Consider the following 19,225-nt stretch of genomic DNA (forward strand, 5'->3'; position numbering starts at 1 on the left):
TCAGCTGTGCTTCGTCGGTCTGATCTTTCGGTATATAATTCATACAATAATCAATGAACAAATATAATATGATTGGTTGTACTGTCAACTATATGGATGTACTAAAAATAAAACCTTTTTATTCAGAAAATTGCTGCCCTCTCCTCCCCCCTAAAAAAATAAAGAATCATTAAAAAACACAAAAATATCATCTGCTACACACATTGATTTCAAGCAGCAGTTTAATTCTTAAAAAAAGAAATCAAGTTAGTGTAAAAACATTTTTTTTATGAAACATTACAATGAAATCTTAAGCAGTAGTCAGTTCTGTGATTAGATAAAGAAAAGTAATCGAAAATGTAATCTGATATATTTAGAATAGAATATAATCAGCCATTAAATAGTACTTGAACTGATTACATTTTTATCTCAGCGACCCCTTACATAGTTGTACTGTGTTTTTGAGACATTCAAAATACGGATATTTTGGTCTAAACGTTAGTTGGCCAAATCTATCGTTACTTGGAAATTGTATTCTGCCCTCATATTCGCTTTCCTGGAAATTTAACTGAACTGAAAAAGAAACACAATTAAAAAGTAAAATCACCAAAATACTGAGCTCCGAGGATATTTCAAAAAGTAAAGTCCCTTTTCAAATTGCAAAACCAAAGGATAAAACACATTAAACGAATGGACAACAACTGTCATATTCCTGACTTGGTACATGCATTTTCAAATGTCGAAATTGTGGATTGAACCTGGTTTTATAGCGCTTAACCTCTAACTTGTATGACAGTCGCATCAAATTCCGTTATTTTTACAACGATGCGTGAACAATTCAGACATAATCGGTCAAATATTCAAAATATTGCAAGAGCAGTCATCACTGTATAACAATTTCAAAACAAACAAACATTTACAAAAAAGCACAAAAAGCATCTAGCAAATTAGAAAAAAACACAATTCATCAAAATGATTATTTATCGTTTAATACTAAAAATATTGGAAACCGCGCAATCGAATTTATATGTGCTTTTGTTAATATACTTTTTAAAACTATGTTTAATTTTAAATATGTCAACAATCTTGAATAATAGAAAAGAACTGTATTAAAAAGAAAGTTAACTCTTTTTGTAGGTACATTTAAATAATTATAAACATAAAATTACGTAAGACAAAACTAGTTGTCTGATGATTTGAACATAGTTTTACTATTTTTTATTAAGTTTATGGACGACCTTAAAACTATGTTGATCAAATGTGCTGTATCAAACGTATGTCTATACGTAGTTATAGTATGCACAAAGAAAAAAATCCTAAATTTCATAAATGTAATTATATTAATCACAAATAAGAAAAAGGGTATACATATATGTCACTTTATCATGTCTAGAAAAAGATTATTAAGCAAAATAAACCTTTACATTTACTTTTTATAAACATAACTATGTTGTAATGCTTACATTCTTTGGCTGTTGGTGTCGTTGATAATGCATCAGGATACTCCATAGTGTACTTCTCAACCATTGACTGTAGTGGAAATGTTCCTATAACAATTCTTTGTTTTATGTAAAACGGCAAACAACAAACTGGCTTTACCATCACCTTAAAAACATACAATACAAACATTGAGAATGGAAATGGGGAATGTGTCAAAGAGACAACCCGAACACAGAGCAGTCAACCACCGAAGGCCACCAAAAAAAATCATAGACGATTATGATCCATTATATAAACACCAATTCGCGTAAACTTTTATTTGTTATCTTGATTTGTATCTCCTTGAGCGATATATGAGATTTGAACATCAGTAAATTATTGTTACCTAAATCAAATAGAAAGTTTCAGTATTCAAAAGTGTGCCTTGCTTTTGTTTTACAACTGTTTTTTTTTTTTTTAAATTGATAGGACTCGTATATTTGAGTAACTTTTAAATATGAAGTAGTGCAGCTTTCCAAAACTTTTCACATAGTTGCATTTTTGAAAACTGACATACTTTTCCTTTCTTACATCGATGTAACTAATAGCAAAACTAGCTATCTTTACGTCTCACCTCATATTAAACTTTATTAGTGGATTAGTCATGCTTACATTTTCGACAAATCCATTATAGAAAATATAAACGATTTTATTGTTTAAATTTGATTTATCATATATCGTTTGGTCAGTGTTCGAATAAGAAATATTTGAACATGTTTTATCAAAATGCTCGAATAGACTTTTAGATATACCGGGTATTACTGTAATGAGTGCTGCAGTCCAATATGTAGTTAATACCGAGGTACTGACAGAAACTTTAAAGAGGCACAAGTTTCTGCATAAAATTTATATTTAACATTGATTTAGTGTATTGCTTTGATTTGTGTTTAATTCAATTGTGTGTTTCACATTTTATTTTATGGTCCAGCTGATCCCATCACCTACTACGTTTTATTTTGCTGTGTTGAAGACCCATCGGTAGGTGTCGACTGTTTTCTACTGTTTGGTCGGGTTGTTGTCTCTGTGACACATTCCCCATTTCCATTTTATTCAATGATAAGTTCCATCTTTCTCTCTGAAGTACTACTCCAGACCAAAGAGCAGAAATCAGCCTTTAGATAGAACTTGAACTAATTACAAAAATTTCTCAGAGAACCCTTATATAATTTTGGTATAATAAAGATTATAGATATAGGAAGATGTGGTGTGAGTGCCAATGAGACAACTCTCCATCCAAATAACAATTTAAAAAGTAAACCATTATAGGTTAAAGTACGGCCTTCAACATGTATTTTTTAAGGAATGTTAACGAGAATGCGAGTACTCGAGTATCGCTCGGTAGTACCGATTATCGAATATGAAAATGATACTCGACTGATCGGTCTCCTGTTTGAATGTTGTAGCTTTCTTTTTAAGCTTAAACAAACAAAAACTGTATTGAGAGCGCCTCCCAGGAAATAAAATCTACCTTAAAATACGATTCGAGTATTTCTGCTTAGCTGTCATTTAAAATTTTCACAAACAAAGGTAGGCCATGAACAAGACCCCTTTTTTAAATCTTACACTTTACGCTAATCTTAGTCATTCCCTCACCTCTATACCGTCAGAGTATATATTTTCATCAGCAGGATTGTACCAAATAAAGTTGAGAATTCTCCTCATCTCAGAAACATTTCTCAAGATGACATTTTTAGATAAGAACAAATTCAATGCACTCTGTATCGACCCTCATAAATGATTAACGGCATCAGTAAATTAAAACATCACCCCTTTGCTGATTATTAAATGTGTTTTATTGTTCCTTAATACTGTTGATTGAGTAATAAATTTTCTATAGATATCAAACACTTACTAGGTAAGATTATTGTAAGTTTACATAATTAGTACATGAATTAAATGAGCGTTTAATTATGGTATAAAACTCATTGGACTATTATCTAGCTCTATGTGATAATATTGAGAGTTTTGCGTTTATAAGACAACGACCCACAATACATAAAATTGATATAATTTTGTGATTCCATTTTGTAAATGCTCTAGCGAGCAAGTACTCGAGTATCGCTCGGTAAATCAAACGAGCACTCGAATTGTAAATCGTCATCGAGTTGACATCCCTAGTATTTATAGATTAGACATGAATAATAGAGATTAGAAAGGTATATAATAGATAAGAATGTAGATTATAGGTTAGAAGTGGATATTATGTTATTTTACAAAAAAGAAATGTATTAACGGATATTGTCGATTAGAAATGTATACCATAGATTAGAAATGTTTTAATTTGTACAAACAAACACGGAGATTTAGAATGATGTCGAAGATAACCGATAAAAATAATGCATGAGCTTCCTGAAGAAAGTTTACTTTTAAAATGGTATTGTAATATTACCTGTACATGATAGTCTATAGATATAATCCTACATCCCGTTAATCCAGATGGTGGGTTTGGTTGTATAAACAGTTCTTCCGACACCATGTCGCTGTCTCCTGGATGAACTTCTCTATGAACTGATCGACAAAAAAGCTTTGCGGTGTCCGTCATTTTAGTATACGACAGTGTCTAAAAAGAAATATTTTCTTTTCATGACATTTCTTTATTGGATTCGTGTTGTTGTTGTAACCTATTTGTGACATTTTGTTCATGCATCATAGTCAATATAATGGAACTTGATGCGTCTGTCGTACAAGTGAGATGTTTAGCGCTATAAAACCAGGTTCAATCCAACATTTTCTACATCTAAAATGCATGTACCAAGTCAGGAATATGATAGTTGTTGTCCATTCGTTTGAAGTGTCATTTGATTTTGCCATGTGACAAGGAACTTTGCGATTGAATTTTCCTCTGAGTTTGGTATTTTTGTTATTATTTTTTTTTTAATGAATTGGTTGGATTCATATTGCGCACTTGTCGTGTTGTTGGTGTTTATAAAGTTTAAATAGATAATCTAAATAATGTGCGATCATAATTTAAACATTGGAGTTTTTTATTTAAGTTACAGATATTGTGTTATTAAAATTCGACGTTACAAAATTTTGGTAATTACTTTAAATAAAGGAATATATCTTCGTTATGCAAAGCTGTAATTCCTTGTCCGGCTTTGTCTATTTACTTTGTCTTTTTTAATCTATAAGATTACCTGGATACCAATAACTTCGATATTACATGTGTATCTTGACATATTCATAATCTCCACATTAACATTTATTGACTCCCCTGGAATATACCCAGTCCTATCTAGTCGTAAGATGCCGGTTACTGGACCAGTTGTGCAGCATAAACAACAAAGATTTTTAACTATCTGCTTCTCACAGGGACCCTAAAAAAATTGATACATAACATAAAGCTACGGAATAAGAAGAATTATGCTGATATAAAATTAAAGAGAGGGATGAAGAAAAAGTTATATGTTCATGAATATTTGATTTTGTGGTTTCGCAATATTATATAAAGCCTATATAGAATATGTACTCTGTTTTCAAGACCTTGAAGCTACCACTATGACTTTATAAAAAGTACCCAGTATCTGAACGAAAGTTGACTAATGGTATAGCATATCTATTCCATCAGGAACAGGTATTATAAAATTGTTTAAAACAAAGTTTCCAGAGGAACTTCTGTTAACCGGAACAAATATACGTTGACAGGAGAGCACTTCGTCCTTTTTCTAAAAAAAATAATCATCCAAAAATACCAAGGTCTTATTCACAATTATTCCGTATCAACTTCCCAAATAATACATGATAGTAATAAAGTACAGATTCTAAGTACTGTCGTTGTTCATCGTCTAAATAATGTGGTATAGTGTTTCTTTTTATTTGTCGTTGTATATTTTTACTATTTTGTATATAAACTGTTTGTATTGTATTATTGTATTAGTTTGAATATATTTCTCTGCATTGGGTGTTCTTGTGTTTATTTGTGATGTATTCCTGTCACCTATTGTTGTCATTCTAGCGGTATCTTTAAAATTGTCATACATGTTGAAGGTTTTGCTAGCCATTAAACAGGTTTAACTATTTTTATCTGAAAGATTTTTGTATTAGGTCAGGAATATGGCAGTTGTCATCTACAATCCGATTATATGTATTGGATGGGTTTGCTTTTATTGTAGTTCAGTGCAGTGTGTGTTTATCTGTTGTTTTCATTTATCAGTGAATGTGTTTTCCTTTATATTATTCATCCCCCGTATTTGTTTTTGCTTCATCGAATTACTGCTATTAAACAGCGGTATACTAATGTTGGCTTTATTTTGTTCATTTTTTGTAATGTATATTTGACATGACATGCTGTCTATACCACGCCGCTTGGTTATTGTTCTATGGTAATTTTTTTATACCCGTCTTTCACTTGGTGTATTTTTTTTTCAGTAAATCTATATTTCTCTCCCTTAAATCTAATACATAGTTACATACACGAGCAAAGCGTACAAGATGAAATATATAAACACCATAAGATGGTGACAAGGGAACGCCACCATCTAAAAATATATAATCAAAGAAGCAAATAAAAAATCATCTCTTTTATCATAAATTTTTGTATTAAGCTTCCCGTTAATGACATATATATATCAAGATCGAGGAAAGGGCAGTGGTCATTATTAGTTTTAGCTTATTTGAAGTAAGTGCAACAGGATAATTTCCTTAGTATACATACTAAAAGTCGTCATTATTGAGAGCCAATATATCATCCAAATATCTAAAAGTATTGCTAAATTTTTCTATCAAATGTTGTTTCGATAGGTTTTTGCTGATTTTAATCATAAATTGTAACTCATAACAATACAAAAACAGGTCCCCAATAAGTGGTGCACAGTTAGTTCTCATTGGAATTCCAATAATTTGACGATATACGGAATATCCAAAGCGATCAAAAATGTTATCAAGTAAAAATTCAAGCGCAAATATAGAATCAAAGCATGTCCAATAACATAGTTCTTTTGTTTATTGATACTAAAAAATGACATAAAAGAGTTTGAACATATGTACTCGCATTCTGACTTTTTAAATGCCGTTTTAATTAGGGATGTGAAATTTTTTATTAATAAGAATTAGAGACAAAGCGATATATAGTGTAGAAAAATCTAAACTTTGAACAGATTCAAAATCACCAATATAAGCATGCAATTTATCAAGTACTTCTAACGAGTTCTTGACACTCCAAAAGTAATTAATTCCACTATTTTCGAAAGCCTTATTTGAACAATTTATTATCAAGTTTTTTTATTGTACTAATTTTACTAGTAAGTAGAATAGACAATTTAGTAGTGGAACAAAGTCTTGAAGATAATTACATCTATATTTGTAAGGTTGTTTGTGTAGCTTCGAAAGCCAATACATAGTTAGGACTTTCATTGTATTCGGTTCTGCTTGTAAAGAAGTAGCTTAAAGTTAGTGTTTGATTCAGATGTCGTTTTCTGAAAATGAAGTCAGTTGGGAAGTTGGTGAATTCGTGATAAACTCAGTTTTTTTCCATATTTTCTACATATATAAATGCCTGTACCAATTCAGGAATATAACTGTTGTTTTCCGTTCGTTTGGTGTGTTTCAATTTTTGGCTTTGCTGCTTGATTAAGGAATTTTCGTTTTGAATTTTCCTTGGAGGTCGGTAGTTTTGTTAAATCTTTTTTTTTTTGTACGATCCCGACTTCAGTGATTGTATTAAGTTTTAGATTATCGAATAGTTTTGTGTTGAGCATTAATATAGTGTTAATTATTGTCGAAATAAAAACCGGTTGCAGTAACAATGGTATTGTTAAATTAACATTTTTGCAATCATGATGTACAGTTCTTATCTTATTCTGTTTGAAGTAAACGAACATCAATTAATATCTGCTCCTTTTATATGTTTTCGAAAAATCGATTTAGACCAATTGTATTTTTGTCCATCTGATGTAATAAGCCTTTTTCAACTGATTTTCATAGTTCGTTCTCATGTTGTACTGTTATACCACTGTCCTGGGTTAGGGGAGAGTTGGCCTGCTAACACGTTTAAACCTGCCACAACATGTATGTGTGTGTCTGCCCCAAGTCAGGAGCCATTACTTCACTGGTTGTCGTTTGTTGACATCTTACATATTTGATTTCGTTCATTTTTACATTGTCATTTGGGGGCCTTTTATAGCTGACTATGCGGGATGGGCTTTGCTCATTGTTAAAGGCCGTACAGTGGCCTATAGTTGTTAATTTCTGTGTCAATTTGATCTCTTTTAGAGAGTTGTCTCATTGGCAATCGTACGACATTTTCTTTTATGTATATATATATATATATATATATATATAACAAGTCTAAAAGAATACAACATCACCAAAAACATAATAAAACGAACAATATGTTAGATATTTCGGATAACAGATATCCTTCTTCGGTAATTGCACGATGAAAAATGAATCATGTCAATTCAAATTAAGACTCTATCAAAATCTTGATTTATACAATTTAAGCGAACGCTGGAACAATTTTAAATTTTTCAAACACACCGCAAAGACTACAAAAATATGCTTAAAATAAAAAAAGTTATTAACGATGTGAACTGGCACAACTCTAAATTCCCAAAGGTGTTGACAGTTGAGATGTTAAACAACTGCGTGGAAATACAGTCCCAATAAACAGTCCTGACCGATCTAAACTGGTATGATATTTAAAATGTGACAACGGTAGGGCAGTTGCATCAGAGACTGCGTATTTAAACATCTAAAAAATATAGTAATTTGATAATCAGAAAATTGAGTAATAAATGTTTACTAAGGTTAAGTAATAGAACGTGGCTGCGTACTTACACATCCTTGCCAACTGTAATCAAAACTTATATAATTCAAAAATTCCTGAAAAGTGTAAGGGTTCAGTACGGAAGCCGTAGTAACTGGCCACAAGTGATGACAGGAAATTAGTGATGGTAGGAAAAATGAGTGACTCTTCTATGTTTTTTCATTAATGCCCTCTGGGGAAACTGTCCTCAGCTTTCTTATCCAAAAACTTTCCCGAGCAAGTCTGTCGGCCTTTGACCAACCCTCGTTGTGATCTATGATAGTGATGGTAAGTTTTTTAAGATCAGCTTGGGCGTGCCCATGTGATCTTAAATGACGACTTACGGGGAGGTCGGGCTTGCATATGTAGTCGCTACGATGACCATTCATGCGTTTGTTGAATGGCTGTTCTGTCTCGCCAACATACTGCATGCCACATCGACACTGAAGAATGTATACAACATTCTGGGTTTTGCAAGTTACATTACAAAATATTGTGTACACAGACCCAGTGGAGTGGCAAGTAAATGTTTGAGTATTCACTATTTGTTGGCAAGTCAGACATCGTTTGTTACCACACGACTTGCACCATCCTGTAGTTGAACAGCTTTTATTAGAGGAGACGGCAGCTTTTACAAATAAGTCTTTTAGACTTGCTGGTCTCCGAAAAGCTAAGACAGGAGGATCGGGAAAGATTTTGGATAATTTTGGGTGATTGGCAATACTTTGCCAATTGGCACGGATCAAACGTGAAAGGTTTGAAAAAGCGGGATTGTATGTTAACACAAATGGAACTATTTTGCTGCGCCTCTTCTTTTTGTACTGTAACAGGTCTTTGCGGCTGTTATTGTTAGCACGCGCAAACCCCTTATCTATGTCCCATTTCTTATAACCTCGTTTGATTAGAAATCCGCGAAGTTCCTGTAACCGCTGAGTGACAGCCTCCTCAGAGGAGCAAATCCGCTTTACTCTGAGAGCTTGACTGTACGGGATACTTTTTGTACAGTGTTTGGGGTGACAGCTTTGGGGAGAAAGGTACTGATGTTTATCTGTAGGTTTACAGTAGAGGTCTGTTGATATGACACCGTCCTTTATAGATGTAGCTGTGTCCAAGAAAGATATCTTAGAGTCGGATATTTCATATGTAAATTTAATTGACGGGTGGGCGTTGTTTGCATGTCTGATAAAAGCATCCAATTTTTGTTGGGATTCGATCCATTTCATGTCAACATCATCGATGAAACGGAACCAAGACAAAGGTTTGGATAAAGATGATGAAATAATATGTTTCTCTAATTTCCGAATTTGTAGACTTTCATTTAAGATATCATGTAGAAAATCTTCCTTCTCACATTCAAGACACTACAGATTATCTTCGCAAAATGGAATCCATGAACCCTCTTCCTCCGGAAACCCTCCTTGTCACTTTAGATGTCACCTCCTTGTATACCAACATACCTCATGATGACGGAATACAATCGTGTAGGGAAATATGGGACTCTCGCAACACTTTAGAACCACCAACCGAATGTTTAGTCCAGCTGCTTACTCTGGTCCTTAAATGCAACAATTTTACCTTTAATGGTGATAATTACCTTCAAATAAACGGGACAGCGATGGGGACGAAAATGGCACCGTCTTACGCCAATATTTTCATGGGCAAATTAGAGAAACATATTATTTCATCATCTTTATCCAAACCTTTGTCTTGGTTCCGTTTCATCGATGATGTTGACATGAAATGGATCGAATCCCAACAAAAATTGGATGCTTTTATCAGACATGCAAACAACGCCCACCAGTCAATTAAATTTACATATGAAATATCCGACTCTAAGATATCTTTCTTGGACACAGCTACATCTATAAAGGACGGTGTCATATCAACAGACCTCTACTGTAAACCTACAGATAAACATCAGTACCTTTCTCCCCAAAGCTGTCACCCCAAACACTGTACAAAAAGTATCCCGTACAGTCAAGCTCTCAGAGTAAAGCGGATTTGCTCCTCTGAGGAGGCTGTCACTCAGCGGTTACAGGAACTTCGCGGATTTCTAATCAAACGAGGTTATAAGAAATGGGACATAGATAAGGGGTTTGCGCGTGCTAACAATAACAGCCGCAAAGACCTGTTACAGTACAAAAAGAAGAGGCGCAGCAAAATAGTTCCATTTGTGTTAACATACAATCCCGCTTTTTCAAACCTTTCACGTTTGATCCGTGCCAATTGGCAAAGTATTGCCAATCACCCAAAATTATCCAAAATCTTTCCCGATCCTCCTGTCTTAGCTTTTCGGAGACCAGCAAGTCTAAAAGACTTATTTGTAAAAGCTGCCGTCTCCTCTAATAAAAGCTGTTCAACTACAGGATGGTGCAAGTCGTGTGGTAACAAACGATGTCTGACTTGCCAACAAATAGTGAATACTCAAACATTTACTTGCCACTCCACTGGGTCTGTGTACACAATATTTTGTAATGTAACTTGCAAAACCCAGAATGTTGTATACATTCTTCAGTGTCGATGTGGCATGCAGTATGTTGGCGAGACAGAACAGCCATTCAACAAACGCATGAATGGTCATCGTAGCGACTACACATGCAAGCCCGACCTCCCCGTAAGTCGTCATTTAAGATCACATGGGCACGCCCAAGCTGATCTTAAAAAACTTACCATCACTATCATAGATCACAACGAGGATTGGTCAAAGGCCGACAGACTTGCTCGGGAAAGTTTTTGGATAAGAAAGCTGAGGACAGTTTCCCCAAGATTTTGATAGAGTCTTAATTTGAATTGACATGATTCATTTTTCATCGTGCAATTACCGAAGAAGGATATCTGTTATCCGAAATATCTAACATATTGTTCGTTTTATTATGTTTTTGGTGATGTTGTATTCTTTTAGACTTGTTATATATTATATTATGTAGTGTACTGCATCATGTTTATATGATCCATCGCCCCGTAAGATTTATCGTTGACTATTTATTCAGTCATTTAATATATATATATATATATATATTAGAAGCAGTTTAAAGAAATAAGAAACACATATGTTGTATATGGAATGCTAAAATGTGGTTTTACCTACATTTTTCTTGCATCTGAGGATATATTTATATAACAACTAATATTAACTACGTACGTCAATGTTATCAATTTCATTAAGATCTAGATGAGATATGACCGTGATGACTTTATTACTGCATATCCACCTATCATGTATGTGTGTTACTAGTGTTGCTTCTGAGAGGTAGCGTACATAAACGTTACTATTCTCAAAGGAAGTGGGGAGGTTAGGTGGAAGTTCGAAAGTGAAAGGATATTTGTTTACACCTTCTTGGACATCATGACCATCTTTTATTTCCTCGACTATAATGGAAAATCAAATTTGTAGAATTTCAAGAAATAGTGATAAGTGTTTTTTTTGTTGTTGCTTCGAGTAGTTTTATTTTTTGTCTTAAAATTTTAAGTTAGTGTATCGTCAAAATCAAAAAAACTGAAAAAGGGAAGTCCCTAATCAAATGTAAAAAAAATTAAACACATCAAACGAAAGAATAACGAAATGTAAGCAACTTCACTATTAATGTTGCTCTTCATCAGAAAATATAATGACGACATCAAATGTTTCCAGCTTATTTGAAGTTCGATAACCCGTATCAACCTGCAATCGGGAATCATGTCCAATTCATTTCGATATATTTGAAACTTCATCTTAATAGATGTAGGAAGATGTTCCAACGCGACAACTCTCCATCCAAATAACAATTTATAAAAGTAAACGATTATAGGTCAATGTACGGCCTTCAACACAGAGCCTGGGCTCAGACCGAACAACAAGCTATAAGAGGTTCCAAAATTACTGGTGTAAAACCATTAAGTTTGTCAAATAGAACAGTAACTTAAAATGGTTCAGGTTATTTTTAGAATGTACGATTGAGTCAAAAGTTATCGTGAAAGAACATGCAACCTATTTTTTGAGAATGATGAGTGACCAAACTGAATCGTTAGAAAGTAATATTTATTTCACCAAATAAAAAATCTGAATTAGTTGAAGCGGATGAGTATGAATCATTTTATAGGACGTAAGTAAATGTATCATTTCTTTTATGTTTTTGTGAAATTGAACAACACATTTAACTCTCCATGGTGATACTGACTGGATTCCAATTAATGTCATCAATATTTACCACTTTCCAGAATCACAACAGACTGTTTAAAGTAACGTTCATAGCTGCTTCGAAAAGAATCAGTAGTATTCCAATATGGTATCTTTGCCTCACCGCTTAATGTAAGCTTTAGCTCTGAAAATTATAAAGAAATAATGCAACTTGTTTCTAAATATTATCTATTGCCGATTTTATGTACCAACTAATTGTAACATTTGGAAAATAGTTTTCATAAAATTTATTCAGTAAATAAAATATTGTTACAGAAATACTCGTACATCTTTGTACTTTATTTCCGATTTAGCTGATATTTCCAAAAAAATCATTTTTAACGTTAGATAGTTGTTATCAATACATAAAACTTAAGGCCAGCATTTTTTCTACAGCAAAAAAAAAAATTAAAAAAGACTTTCTAAGATCGATTTTTTTTTAAAAATCAAAACTACTAGTTTAAACAAGAAATCACCAGTTTGAAAACTAGGTAGATTTAAAAATAATGTTCAGAAAAAACTTGTGAAACAGTTTTTTTTTTTTGGCGTTTATTTGTGATTTTTTTCTTTATATTGAAACCTATGTTTTTGCTATAGAAATGCTATCAAGAGTTTTCACCAGGGCACGTAAAATAGTGAACTTTTCGCAATAGACATGTAATTACCCAGAAAACATCCATCATAACATTTAGTTTCGTGATCATGATCTGAGAATTACTCGAATGACTTGTTGTAAAGTCGGATAAAAGTTAAAGAATGAATTTGAAAAAAAAGTTAAATCTGAATGCAGATTGTAAAACAGTATGACACTACACAAATAAAATACATTTCGACATCCATGCTACGATATGGTACCTCTTATTGGAAAAAAGTTTTAGTGCAAAAGATAAGATACTAAATGTTTACCTATGTAGAATAGTTATCAAAGGTACCAGGATTATAACTTAGTACGCCAAACACTCGTTTAACTGCCCATAACTCTTTTAAGACAATGAAAGAATAATAAAGCTACAGACCTCCAAGGAAAGTCGATTAAAATTAAGTAACTCAAACGCTATCAATCAACAGAAAAAGTGAAAAACAGCTGCAATATTTCTGACTTAGAACAGCAATTGTCCGAAGGAAATGATGGTTTCATAGCTAGCAAAAACTCCATCTTCGTTCTATTGACTAAAGTAGGTGAGAAACCTTACCGACATAATACAGAAAACAAAAGTCATTTGTTAAAACCAAAGTTATCCATTATGTAAAGTATACTAAGCCGATTGTTGTAACATTAGTATACATAAAAGTAGCGTCGTTAGGTGTAATGCCACTGGCTTTTCCTATACTTTGATGTCGGTCAGAATTTAACCAAGATGAAGAAATGTAGCAACAATAAATTTGTATTTATCGTAAGTTATTCTATATATCTACAGCATATTTAAACGCCGAAAGAGTGTACAAAACAACACCATTAATAAAAAAAGGAAACTATCAATGCAATTATTATAAATATTTCGGATAACATATATCATTCATCAGTATGATTATGATGTTAAATGAATCATATCAATCTAATTTGATTAAACTATAAAAATCTTGAAATTTATACCATATAACAGTTGAACCGAATGTCATAGTTTAGACGATTGTACAATTCTAAAAAGTTTAAACATGACACAGATGATATCGCTATTTACAGCAGAAACTACACAAATATACTTCAAATAAAAATAGTAATGTGCGATATCAACTTGCACAATTCTAAAATTTAAAAGGTGACGACAGTTACGATGTTACAAGAACGATTGCGTCAATGAACATTCCGTATGAACAAAACTGACCGATCTAAGTTTGTAATTATTTCAAATTTGACAACGGTAGAGTAATTACAAAAGAGACTGCGTATTTAAACATCCCAAAAAATTAGCAGTTTATAAAATATAATAATAAATTTTGACTAAGTGTTGATAGTTGAACGTGGCTTGGTACGAACGCTTATTTTTATGAGCTATAGTTAGAGGAGGAAATAAGGTCTCTGCGCAAAGTTAGGCGGTGTTGTCGTAGAAGTTAGAAATAAATAGTACATGTTTCAGCCCCGCTCGGGGATGAAGTTACGAATCAGATCTACTCTAACATCGTTATGTTGATTTATTAGATTGAAAACTACCTTCAAACATATGATTGCGTTCGATAAAAACTGCACTTTTTATACATATGCATATCAAACAAATTTCGTTGTAGGAGGGTTTGAATATAGAACTAACAACATTTTCCAAAGACCAAAAAAAAGTGAAAAAGTATATTTTAACAAAACAGATTTGACTAACAGTACGAACAACTGATGTTCTCAAACCCTGCTGACTGCAATTGGTGATTGCCAAATAAATTGTTCACAAGATGTAATAAAATGGATCTTTATATGAATTTAATTCTAAACAGAAAACGATAAACTTGCGGCAAAGATGTTATACCACAAAAATGAGGTGCAAATATTTGTACACTAGATCCGGATTGCGTCAATACATGTCTCTTCATTGATGTTAGGGATCGAACCGGTATTTGAAAGGCCATATAATTGACCTCAATTTAGGATAAAATCTTGAATTTTAAAGAGTCAACATAGAATGAACGGATCAAATAAAACGGAGGTAAAATATGATACAAGCCAAAATGAAAAATATATGAACGAGTCTAAATTGAAACTACGTTTAAACCTATGAATGTATTGGATAAAAACCGCAATTATTATATGTGTGCATGTAAAACTAATTTCGTTGTAGGAAGGTCTTTATACAGCACAAGCAACATTTTCCAAAAAAAACAAAAAAAGTGAAAGAGTGAATTTTCACAAAACGTATTTGACTAACAGTCACTTGTCTTGACACTTGTGATAAAAAAAACATTTCCAAATAATACCTATTATTAGATATAGACGGAATGAAACCTACCGAAACGAGATGGAACGGTACTTTTAATTTTTGCAGTCTTTCTGAGTATATTAAATTCTTTAATCCTGTTAGTTGCTTAGTTGCCCTGCGCTGCACATTCTCAATCATGTCAATATATTTTATTTTAAATGGATGCCCCATACTGAGCTTGCAAACTCTAAATGTGTTCTTACGAGTGTCTTGCATAGTGGTACAAATATATCTGTATCTAAATATTGGGAAATTCCTTCTCAGTAGTGCAAACATGGAATTTGCTTTATTAACTTTCTCACTTATATGTTTTTCGAAATTTAATTCAGAGTCAATAATTACTCCAATGTCTTTTTCTTCAGTAACTTTTTGTAGTATTGTCGATTTCAGTGTATATTTTGAATCTGGTTCCGGTCCCGGTTTACCTATGTGCATATGTTTGCACTTGTCGGGGTGAAACTTTAATAGCCAGGTATCACTCCATTGCGACAGTTTAATAAAGTCACTTTGTTATTGAGTTTTATCTTCTTTCTGACTAATTTTGCAAAATTTTTTAGTATCATCTGCAAAGAGGTATACGTCGGAATCAACCAGGTTTGGAAGGTCATAAGTGAAAATTACAAAAAGTAGAGGCCCAAGCACAGATCCTTGAGGTATACCTGAAGTTACTTTTGACCATGATGATGTTTTATTGTTTATTGAAACGTGTTGTATCCTGTCACTTAGAAAACTATCGACCTAATTCAGAACTGAAAGTTCTGTACCATATGCTCTGAGTTTGTTCATTATTTTTTTGTGCGGAACAGTGTCGAATGTTTTCATATAGTCCATGTAAATAACATCGATAGATTTTCCATTATCAAGCGCTTCTAGCCATTTGACCAATACATTTAAAAGTTGAAGAGATGTAGATCTGCCTGATATAAATCCATATTGACGATCAGTAAAGAATTTGTTGATTTTTATATGTTTGACAATATGTTCACGTACCAATTTTGTCCATTACTTTGCACACCACTGAGGTAAGGTAGATAGGTCTATTGTTACCATCTACTTGGAACAGTACTGTTTCTAATTGATTGGTTGAATATTATGCATAATGGTGTTGATATTGTTTCTGCTAACTCTTTGAGTATTCTTGGGTGTATCCTATCTGGTCCCGGATATTTTTCAACGTTCAGTTCCTTAAGTATCTTAGCTATTTCTTTCTTATTTATATTCATTTGTAGCATTTTAATTTTAGTGTTTTTTATTGGTAAGCTAGGTACTTTTCCTTGTGATTCTTTTGTAAAGACACTATTGAAAAACGTTGCTAAAATTGTAGCCTTTTCTTTGTCGTCATCGGTCTTTCTAGACATTTAGACGTTTTGGTCTGTTAATTGTTCACCTATTCCTGATCTTGTTTTAGACTTGGACTTAATGTATTTCCATATTGCTTTTGAATTTTTCTTAGCATTTGTTGACAGTTTCTTTTCGTGTTCCTTTTTCAGTTTATTTGTCATCGTCTTTACCTGATTTCGTACTTTATTGTATTCCAAATCTTATACTTGGATCTTTAGTAGCAATTGAATCAATTCCTACACAGAGAGTTTTTTTTCTTTATTTTCTCTACAGTTTTTTTGTATATATAAAAGTCCCTATTCCTTTTAGTCGAGGTTTTTATTTTCTTGACAGGGATATAACGTTTTTTTAATCTCCAATAATTTCTCATGAAATTTTCCCCAATTTTTATCTATACGATCACCTTGGTTTAATAGCACTTCCCAATTTGTCTCCAATATTTCTTTGTTAAAATCTGCATAGTTACCTCTAAAGTCCGAGGTGACATGATTGAATTATATAAAATACTGAACAGAAAATATGATAAAGAGGCGGCACAATTTGTTAAATTATGGAAGGATATGACAACACGAACAGGGGTACGCGGCAACAGTCTGAAAATATTTCCACAGAGAGCAAGAACAGAATTAAGGAGGAAATGCCTTTGCTCTACGAGTGGTAAAAACAAGGAATGCACTTCCCGAAATTATACTGACATCACCAATCACAAATACATTCAAGAATAGACTAGACAAATACTGGAAGAACCAAACAATGATGTACGATGACTATAAATCACCAATCATCGGAAGTGGAGAAGATATAGATATAGAGACTGGTGAAGAGGAACTTTAGTTCCTGTATCAGTAAAAGAACCTAAGTAAAGTAAGTAAATCTAAGTAATATTCCGATCAAAATTAAGTTCCCAGAAATTTAAATTACAAACAATGCCGGAACGTCGTGGCCCATAACGACGCTATATCAGTTATCATGAAGAGTCCCAATTGGAAGAATGAAATCGATTAAACTGGAAATGTTAACTTGTTACTTATTTTACTAATTATTGTATGAATATATATAAATAACAGAATAATTTACATAGTTTGGCTATTTATGACCAAAAAAACACCTTTACCTTCAACTTGCATAGGCGACCATAATTCTAAAACAAGGTTTCCAGCAACTATATCACCTGGAAAGTAAACATCTTTGTTGTTTTCGAGTTCTATAAGAAACTCCCTTATTTCTTTCATACTTATATTCTTCACATATACTTTATGTAAGCAACCACGAAAACAATAGATATTTCGGAAGTAATCAGATATTCAGATATTACACTCGGAAACTTGTTTTTATTACAATTAGGTAATTATTTCCGACATATTATAGATGACTATCGGAAGATTGTTATTAAGTAAGGGTAATCCTTGTTTAGTAAAGATCTCATAACAATTATTATAGTTTATAATCACTTAAGTTTTTGGTTTTGCTCGTGTTGGTTAGTCTGTAGTATTCTAGTTTATCATCTTATGTGTATCAATATTTGTCTTATGGTCATTTTTCTTTTTGACCATAGCACTGTGATTTTTTTTTATCGAGGTATGGGTTTGAATTTCCCCTTAGAATCGTGTAGAAAATAACATCAAATAGAACAACAAGAAAAAACGAATAGTACTTCAAATAAAATCCATGAACTACTTAGCACAGACAAGTGAGAAGAAAAAACAAATTGGATTTCATAAGTCATTTGTATTTTAAAACAACGTCCGTTCTGAATCTTCTGTTTTACTCTTCCCAAGACTTTTTTAAACAAGGAAAACTACTTCTTTCAAGCATGATTGATTCTCTATACCTGTTAGACAGATAATGAAAAAAATATGTATAAGGTATTAATATACAATGTAGTTGGGAAGAGTTTGTTTTGAAAAGGTAGGTCAGTGATTCTTCTTTCTATTTCTTTTTTACCTTTACCTTACACACAAAAAAAGAAAGCTAGGAATCTAACTGAATGAGGAAGTTTAATGACCAAAATGGACATCACAGGAGTATTCCAATTTATCAAATATCATATCGGACTGAGGTAGCTCGTGGAATCTTTTTTTAATGAATTCTTAATTTGTCAAAAAAGAATTAAGAAATATAGGTTGGCAATTATGTTATAACCGAATCATGTCTACTAATCCGATGTTCCTCTCGGGACTTACAGTCGTAGAATACTTTTTTTTTGTTTTGCTGAAAGAACTCTATAAAACTGTGTATTTTGTTATCAATGATTTTTGAGGAACAGCTTACATGGTAAATAGGATTTAAATTGACAGCTCATTTGCTATCTTTTTGTACAGTTTTTCGTGTTTTTCCTCTGGTTATTTGTCATTTTATTGCCAATTTTATATTTCTTTATCCTGCATACAATGTTTTCTGTCTCGGTTTTTATCACATCTATTCCTGGGTAAATTGTTCTCATATATTTTCAAACATAAGTTATTGAACTATGATAGGCGGCAATATAGTTTAGAATTTCAAATACTGATATCAAAAATCGTTATGTTTATATGAGTCTTCTGTAGACGTAAACGTCTGGCGTATACAATTATAAGTCTCGTACCTTTGCTAACTATTAGATGGCGTCTTGTCATAAATACA

The 19,225-nt window shown here is 32.6% G+C and overlaps 1 protein-coding gene across 1 annotated transcript; it reads right to left on the reverse strand.

Moving 5' to 3' along the window:
• Positions 1 to 220: 220 nt before the first annotated feature.
• LOC134706849 (arrestin domain-containing protein 17-like) lies at positions 221 to 17,868 on the reverse strand. Its single transcript, XM_063566165.1, has 7 exons — positions 17,718 to 17,868; positions 12,391 to 12,504; positions 11,346 to 11,572; positions 4,596 to 4,775; positions 3,848 to 4,018; positions 1,443 to 1,584; positions 221 to 552 (listed from the first exon to the last, which is right to left on the reverse strand). Exons 1-7 carry the CDS (start codon positions 17,833 to 17,835, stop codon positions 404 to 406), a joined length of 1,101 nt encoding a protein of 366 aa, XP_063422235.1. The 5' UTR covers positions 17,836 to 17,868; the 3' UTR covers positions 221 to 403.
• Positions 17,869 to 19,225: the final 1,357 nt, after the last annotated feature.

This window comes from Mytilus trossulus, chromosome 2 (genome assembly GCF_036588685.1).
Source record: "Mytilus trossulus isolate FHL-02 chromosome 2, PNRI_Mtr1.1.1.hap1, whole genome shotgun sequence".
NCBI lineage: Eukaryota > Metazoa > Mollusca > Bivalvia > Mytilida > Mytilidae > Mytilus > Mytilus trossulus.

Excerpts from the sequence above, each read along its gene's own strand:
- LOC134706849 (XM_063566165.1), bottom strand. The coding sequence starts at position 17,835 with ATGAAAGAAATAAGGGAGTTTCTTATAGAACTCGAAAACAACAAAGAT. Across the intron at positions 4,776-11,345 it reads ATGAAATTGATAACATTGAC|GGTCCCTGTGAGAAGCAGAT; the intron begins GTACGTAGTTAA and ends CAATTTTTTTAG. Across the intron at positions 553-1,442 it reads GACACCAACAGCCAAAGAAT|TTCAGTTAAATTTCCAGGAA; the intron begins GTAAGCATTACA and ends TTTCTTTTTCAG.